The sequence below is a fragment of the Carica papaya genome, chromosome 8 (genome assembly GCF_054855325.1).
Source record: "Carica papaya isolate Zhongbai chromosome 8, ASM5485532v1, whole genome shotgun sequence".
In the NCBI taxonomy this organism is placed as follows: domain Eukaryota; kingdom Viridiplantae; phylum Streptophyta; class Magnoliopsida; order Brassicales; family Caricaceae; genus Carica; species Carica papaya.
The window spans coordinates 31,112,235-31,120,704 of NC_142316.1; the positions used below are offsets into that span (position 1 = coordinate 31,112,235).

The following is an 8,470-nucleotide window of genomic DNA, read 5'->3' on the forward strand; positions in this document are numbered from 1 at the left end:
GGACTGCCCGATCGCGATTAAATAGGGAGTGAATCTGAATCGTTCATCGCGATTCAATCTGAACCGTCCGTGCGCGATTCAATCTGGATCGTCCATGCGCAATTCAATCTGGGCCGTCCGTGCGTGCGGGAACGGATCTCAGCCGTTCGATTGCGCGCACGTGGATCGCCCACGTGGCTCCCCCCCTCCCCTGTGGCCTCTCGCGTCAGCGCCTCTGCCACCTGGCACGTCCTGGTTGGTCGGGACTGCTGATCGGGCATTTGACGTGGCGAAATTTTTTAAATTATGTTTTTATCTCCGATTTCTAATTTTTTTTCAAAAATACCCTAAGAACCTAAATTTTTACTTACTTTTCTAAAATTATTTTCAATTAAATCCTCAACTAATTTTTATCCTTTATTATTATTTTTTTTATTAAATTAAATTAAAATAAAATAAACTAAATTAAATTCAATTAAAAATAAAAAAAATAAATGTTGGGTGTTACAGTTTTCCACTTCCTTTAGTCCAATCTTTGCAATCCTATTTTGAGAAATAATATATTAACAGTGTGTTGACAATTAATTTCCAGTTTTTTTTTTCTTTCATATATATATATATATAATGTTTCATATATGCAAGTTATACTTAAAAAAGATTATATAGTTCCTAAATCATACCTATATATATGGGCATGGTTTAGATAAATAAATGAAGGTAAATATAATTTAAAATATTTATTAACAGAAAATATGTTCAGAAGTATTCAACTCTTTCTCTTAGTAAATATATAGTTTTTCTTTTAGAAATAATAATTAATATAATATGCTATATATGAAAGTATGTAGTTCCTTTGAATGAGCATATAGTTCCTAAAAGTTATGTACGGATAGATACAGGTATAAGTTTACATAAACGAATGAAAATAAATGTTTTAAGGACTTACAAATTATATATACATATATAACAGAATATGTACGTTAATGAAAATAAATTTTTAGGGACCTATAAATTATATATATATATATATATATATATATATATAACAGAATATGTTTACAAACATTCAAGACTCCGATTACCAAATTTAACATGTTACTAGCTAATTTCACCTCTTTGCAAACTATTTGAATTAGTTGGAGAAAACAAATGATTGATTAGCTACAAGCATAATACATATTCAACAAAGGCACTATCTCTTTGCTTTAACTTGTGCTCTTCTCCCATGGAGGAATTTACCTCCACATCCCTCATTCCCTTCGGGAAATACAGACGGCCTAATTCTCCTTTGCTTTTCCAAATGATATATGAGACAAAACACTCAGAAACTTATTTTGCATATTAGGTTTGGCTTCACAAAAAATGAAACAATAATTCATTCCATACATCAGGTACCCCTGGTAAGCACCAATGAATGCAATCGGAGTATGTTGCAGGATTCAACAACTGCTCCGGGCTAAATGTCTCCCAGAATTTCCGGTAAATGGAAGGGTGACCTTCTTTTCGGTACTCTGACAGCTGAGTAATGTTGAGAACAGTAACCTTTGAGCGCAGCCTGCTTAGCACTTTCTCCACCATTCGCATTGTGGGCAAATCCGAACCACTACCCCAGTAGCCTTCATCATTGATAGGACTCTTTTCGCCATAGCAATTTCCTTCACTTCCTGATTCCCATTCTCGTTTCCTGATTAAAGAACAGAAGCAGAACTAAGATATAGGAGACATGTCATGACACATTCTCAATAGGGAGAAACTCCTACAACCTTAAAAAAGTGAAAGGATCCTGAGTTTTGGCATGGTTGTAGATAGCATTTCAAATTATACTGAACTGCCTACCAGGCAGTAGAATTTCCTCCTGCAACTATCAAGTTACATATAGGACTAGGAAGCACTAATTGTTCTTTGCCCCTCTCAACAGAAAATGATGTTTCTTTTTAGGCCTTGTAAGTTGTAAGAAGACCTTTAGTGTAAGATTTTAGTGAATAATGAAAGACATCAAGGAAAAACAAGCATTTACCTGAGGATTGACATAAAGTATAACTTCAGTTTTATGTAGTCTTTAAGAATAGATTATTGTAAAGGTCTCTGAACAACAAATTAATAGTTTTTCCACCCGATGATGTTTATATTGTTATTCCACATGAGCATCAACACCCCAGTTCCAAAATAATTCCAAGCCAGAGAGAGGACACTAAGGCAGCTTGACACAAGCTCTAGAGTATGTTTGCTTCTGAGGTGGAACTGACCTCACGGACAAAAACAAGACAAGTGCCTCATGATCACATTAGGATGACCAAGTAGCCATGGAACAAATTTTTACACTCTCAATATGGATCACATATATAAATGACTCATGTACCTAGATGAGGATAGAAAAAAAATTTCAGGTTAGCAATAGCCAGTAAGACACTTACCAAAGATGTGTAGGGGACATTGTAACAAAAAAGACCCGTTTCTTGAGGGGATTGACTTTGGTGGCTACCCAATCTGCCCAAGCTCCCATGGCCAACTCCATGGCTCCCAGACCATCAAGTTCCTCACAAATCCCATTTTCTTCTGTACTCCATCTGCAGGATTGCAAATTGAAATTAGGAGCCAGCTCTTTTATGATTTTGTTTCTTTGAGAAGGCAGTATGTCGTAATTATATATGTTTGAATGTTATCATACTCACAACAGCTTAACAGGGCCTTGTCTCCACCACAAGTATGTGTTAAAAACTAGTATGTCGGCATGCTCCCATTTTGATGAATGCTTAAGCACTGAATCTGGTCGCATTATCCGGTCAGCCAATCTGTGGTTAACTGGGTCATCAGAATTAGATTCAACCAACAGAGGGGCCCAAAGAAATTCCACAGTTGCATTGTACTCCTGAAGTTTCCATAAACACAGAACAATCAAGAGCAACAAGATAAGAATAAGATTCCCAAGTTTATCACTCATGACATACATGTTTCAAATAAGGTGCTAACAAAACAAACTTGAGACCCATTTTTTTTTGTGTTAACACGAGGATAACCGGAGTATGGGTGACACAAAAGACAAAGTATATCCATGCTAACCTCTGCGGTGAAAATGGTAAGGGGAGCATTAGGCGACATGGATCTCTTGTTTGATGGAATTACTGACTGCAACAAACACACCATTGATATCCACTGCCCTCTGTTTAATGAATCCCCAACAAACATTAGCCTCTTCCCTCTCAACTTCTCCCACATTTCAGTCACATTCCATCTACAAAGCAGAAAAATAAAAGAAAGAACACATATCACCATATCTGTCCACAAAAAACAACCCGTAGTTGAAAATTTTCAACTGGCGTGTTAAGCTCAAATATTAATAAGGTTGCATTGTTTAGTTTCTAGTTCTCTGGAACTCAAGACACTAGACTTGAGTTCTGCAATGTTCTTTTGCACATTCCAAATTGAAATTAACATAAATTCTACAACAACTAACAGCCATATTCTTCAGGAAATTCATACAGAAAAAGAAACTGGAATTAAAAGAACAAGAACAAGAATACCTCTTTAAGTTACAGTTATGAGGTTGCCATCTCCAGTACTGATATCCCAGATCAGGCCTTCCATGTTTGTGGCAAGCCAGCTGATCAGACATGTACGGACAATCCGATTCCTTGTATAGCGGATAAGAAATATTATCAAAAACCCACTTGCCGGAAAACACATCGCACTTCTCCGTATCACTCACCCACCTCCGACCCGATTCCCGCGTTGGGTCCACCCACATGATTTTCTTGCCACTATACTCCCTACTAGAGTTGCATATACTGAATCTATCTAAAATCTCTGCAAATCCACCAAAATAAAGAAGAAAACATTAGATATCGAAGTTCTACTAATCGTATCGAATTAAAGAAAAGCTCACAGGCGGAAAAACAAGAAAGAGTTACACTCTGCAGTGTACAGATTAAACCCAGTAAAGCCTGTCGGTGAACCAGAAGAAAACCATACCCGGAGCTCGTAATCGACTGTTTCTGGGAACATTTGGTTTGATATATACAATCTTTTGATTATGATTATCTTGATCTGAGTCTTCATGGATTTGTTGAATGCTACTTTCGTTGTAGAAGATTGTGAGCATTATGAAGCCGATAAAGAGAAATGCCAAGAGCTGTAAATGCGGCTTCCTTCTGCTCCATCTCTGCATCTTGAGAGCGTAAAGAAAATCTGCAGGCCTGCTAGTGGGTTGTAGCCACTATAAAATAAACAGAGCAAGATTAAATTCGTTCGAAGATTCATTTACCTGCTACAAGAGGGCAGGGCACGAGGAGGTGTCTGCTCAGAGAGTGATCTGGTACTAGCGGTGTCACTGGAAGACCATGCACTCACTGTGCTAGATTCTACTGATTGGATTACCGTGATTCAGGGACGGGTCAACGTTAAGCTGAGCTGGATCATTAAATATGATTAAAGTGGTAATAATTTGGATAATTAAATTCGATACCTGGAATACTTCAAAAAACCAAACCAGTTAGATTCTACAGCGACTTACCTCGTCGGTTTGTTCTTCTGATTTTTTAAATTTTAATTCTTTATCTCTTAATTTTTATCAGTTCTTTCGATTATTTGGATATAAATAAATTATTAATTTGTAGAGTTAAAAAAAAAAAAAGAATTTAGATTCCTATGTAATATATTTTTTATTTAAAAAAAACTCAGATTACAAAATAAATTTAGAAATACAAATATAAGAATTATGTAACTGTAAATAAGTTCGTTAAAATAAATTGTAACGGTTGACAGTTAGCATTTCTTCTAAGTTCTCTCTTTCCCAATTTGTCGTTTTACTCAATGATGATATTTTGGAAAATTGTAAAAGACAGTGGATTTTAAGCATAATTACAAACTAATTTTGTATTTGAACATGCATTATATCCTTGTTTAATGAATTATTACATCAATGTATGTTAAGATCATCGTTAAAATACAAAATCACTATTTTATTTCCCCTAAAGAACAAGTAGCATACTACTCAAAAGTCTTACAAGAAAATCTAGCAATCTTTTTCTGAAATTAAAAAAAAAATGAAGAATTAAGATTGCTGACATGATCTAATCTCATGTTTATCTTCAATAATATAAACAAACAACTAGTTCAATTCTAAATAATACTAATAAAATATTGATTTAGTAGTTAAAAATTTTATATTCTATTTTAAAAAGTCATGGATTTAGATTTCATTACGAATATAAAAATTATGATTTTATAAATATATTACAGGTTGATGTTGGCCGATTTATAATACTTAATTTAATAAAACTAAAAACTTAATTTATTAGTGTATTGGCAGGAATGCAGTGATTAAATTGACTTAAGTTTAAGAAAATTTATTATTCTTCTAACCAAAATAATATTACTTAACTGTTAGGTTTTCTTGCTTGAAGTAGATAATTTTTAGTCATTAAAAAAATTAATTTTAAACTATGATAAAATGTCAATGTTGATTATGACATTTTCTTAAATTTTTATTTTTTAGAAAATTTTAATTGATTTTTTAAGAAAAAGATGTGTGTTCTTTTTGTAAGAATATTTAATACAGAAGTCATTTTATAGAATTCAATACATTTTAAAAAAAAAATAGTAGAAAGTTAGAGGTACATATCAGTCGAAGATGATGCAGTCATAATGTGATCGAGAGACCTACTTTTTCTCTCTATCTAACTATTATACACAAAAAATTTGTAATTTTAGGTGATGGAAGACGCCTATGAAAGAAAAATTTGTGCTTTCTTTATACATGAGAGAAAAGAGTAAACCATATTCATGATAATTGAATGTGTTGATAATATTTTTTTATTATTATATTTTAATTCTCATAAAATATAATAATTTCATAATTTATTTAATAGTTACATATTTTTTTAAAGTTATTTTTTTTAAAACGGTTACTTATTATTTTAGGTGTTCTTTCATTTAGTTTCGATAGTTATTAGTGGATGAGAAAAAATAAAACATAAATTTAGCGGGTCATCTGCTTTAATTACTGAAATTAACATTTTTAACAAAAAAAAAACATTTTATATTTAACTATATTTTAAAGTTAATTAGTTGAGATTGAGTTAGAGTACAATCCTTTTAATTTGAATGTGATCTCTGTAATAATCAAACTATTTGCATTATGAATTTAATAAAAAAAAATGGGAAAGTTATTTGTAATTTATATTTATGTTGTTAAATTAGTTCCAAAATAGGAAGTTTATGATAAAACATATCATATATCAAAATGAATAAATATATTCAACAAAAATAGACATTTTCTTTCTCTATTTGGCATTGAATCTTAAAAAAGAAAAGAAGGAAAACTTAGAAATAAGTCAGTAGTCATGATTTTTTATTTTCCAGTTCAAAAATTGTCAAAGATAAGCATAGAGGAGCTGGTTCCAGACATCAGGAACTCCGGGAAGACACCAATGAATGCAATCCGAATAACTTGTCGGGTCAGCTAATTGGTCTTCGGTCAAAGCTTCCCATTGCTTTCTGTAAATTGATGGATGCCCTTCTTTCCTGTACTCTGAAAGTTGTGTTATGTTTATCATCTTCACATTAATTCCTGATCTTCTCCTCAAATCATCCCTAACTCTTTTCACTATTTCCATCATTTTTGGATCCGACCCGCTTCCTTTATGTCCTTCTTCTTCAATTGGTTTTGTCTCACCGTAACAGTTCTGTTCTTCTTCTCCTCCCCACTCTTCAGCCCTAACATCACACAGTTTTAATTTCTTGTGAGTTAAAAAATAAGCCCCAAGATTGAATCTTTTATGTGTATATAAAGCAAATATAGAAATGTCAAATGTATACCTCTGGTGGGTAGGAGACATGGTAATGAAAAACAACTGGGTTTTGCTCGTATTGACATGAAATTCCAACCACTGTGACCATGTTTGAAGGGCCATCTCATAAACCCTAGGCATCTCTACTTCTTTGTAGATCCCATCAGAATTATCAAATGATCCCCACCTGTAATTATAATTCAAATCATATACGTATCTAGATATATGTAGTAGAATTAATGAGGGGGACATGCAATATGGGTACAGCTTATACTTACAAGACTTTCATTCTCGGCCTTCTCCACCAAAGATAGGAATTGAAAACAAGTATGTCAGCATCAGTCCAGTGCCTAGCATGCTTTTCTATTGATTGAATTCTCACAATTCGATCTGGTAATCGGTGATTCACTGGGTCATCGGAGTTTGATTCCACCAGCAATGGAGACCAGTAGAACTCTATGCTTGCATTGTATTCCTTCATTGTCGTATTGTTTTTGTCATTGTTTTTTTTGGGTGATATTAGCTCATTTTTTATTATAGTACTGAACTAATTAGGCCGAGCCGAGATAAACTTACATCATTTGGGCCTGGCCCATAAAAAATAAAAAAAAATGATAATAAAAAATGGAACTGAAACTTACAGTGGCTACGAAGGAGATGAGCGAGGCATTAGAATGCATGGATTTGAGAGACTGATTGAGAATGGCGGAATCAGCGATGCACACCATTGAAACCCATTGGTTTCTATTCAAAGAATCTCCAACAAAAACAAGCCTCTTGTTCCTTAGCCTCTCCAGCACTGCTGTGCCATTCAACCTTATTAACATAAAACACAAAAACACCCCATAAAGCTCGAATACTGTATACACTACCAACCACCGTTCATTACCAATCCACACACACACATATATCTACATATGCATAGACGCGTGTGTGTATATATAGATACAGGGTGAGGATAAGAGAGAGAATTAGAGACCTGGGGAGGTCACACTGGTGAGGTTGCCACCTCAGAAACTGGTAACTGAGATCTTTCCTTCCAAACTTCTCGCATGCCAACTGATCAGACATGAACGTACATTGTCGCTCTTTATATGGAGGGTATGATTCATTATCAAATACCCACTTGCCTGCAAACAAATTACAAGAAGAACTTGAACTTTCTTCACCGATCAAGGAATTAGTCTTATCGGCTAATCGGCCAGTACTGGTATAAACTTGGGTGAGGTATATGACAGTGACGACTAAGAGCGCCAGCAGGATGACGAGAAGGTAATGGAAGCTGCATCTGATTGATCCCAATGTCAGCTGCTGCTGGTTCTTCTTAGCCATGTTCGGTCTGTTTGTCTGTGTCTGTGGGAGTCATGTTTTTATGATATGGGTTTGGTAGTTGGTTGATGGTGATTGAGTTTTCAATTCAATTCATTACTTGAACTGGAATGTTAGGAGTAGTGGGATATGTTTGGCTAATAATGAAAACAATAGATGGAGATAGTTGTTGGATATTTATTCTTACTCTGCCTTGCTAAAAAATACCCTTTTTTAATTTTATGTTCAAACCAACACATTTTTTTTTTTCTTATATAAATACCATATTTACACTGGTAATTGGAGCACCAAAAATAAATAATGATAATAAAATGTTGTCGTTATATATGGGGACAAAGTGTGAATTTGAGGAGGAGGAGGGGCTCTTTTACTAT

The 8,470-nt window shown here is 34.1% G+C and overlaps 2 protein-coding genes across 2 annotated transcripts; both read right to left on the reverse strand.

Annotated features, from left to right (window-relative positions):
• Window positions 1-1,057: 1,057 nt before the first annotated feature.
• On the reverse strand, window positions 1,058-4,238 carry TBL35 (TRICHOME BIREFRINGENCE-LIKE 35). The gene is made up of 6 exons (XM_022052735.2): window positions 3,949-4,238; window positions 3,501-3,783; window positions 3,040-3,211; window positions 2,652-2,848; window positions 2,394-2,546; window positions 1,058-1,663 (listed from the first exon to the last, which is right to left on the reverse strand). The coding sequence occupies exons 1-6, from the start codon at window positions 4,142-4,144 to the stop codon at window positions 1,333-1,335; spliced, it is 1,332 nt and encodes a 443-aa protein (XP_021908427.1). The 5' UTR covers window positions 4,145-4,238; the 3' UTR covers window positions 1,058-1,332.
• Window positions 4,239-6,213: 1,975 nt separating this feature from the next.
• Window positions 6,214-8,226, reverse strand: TBL34 (TRICHOME BIREFRINGENCE-LIKE 34). Its single transcript, XM_022053027.2, has 5 exons — window positions 7,747-8,226; window positions 7,409-7,583; window positions 7,046-7,242; window positions 6,796-6,954; window positions 6,214-6,693 (listed from the first exon to the last, which is right to left on the reverse strand). Exons 1-5 carry the CDS (start codon window positions 8,097-8,099, stop codon window positions 6,351-6,353), a joined length of 1,227 nt encoding a protein of 408 aa, XP_021908719.1. The 5' UTR covers window positions 8,100-8,226; the 3' UTR covers window positions 6,214-6,350.
• Between the last annotated feature and the right edge of the window lie 244 nt (window positions 8,227-8,470).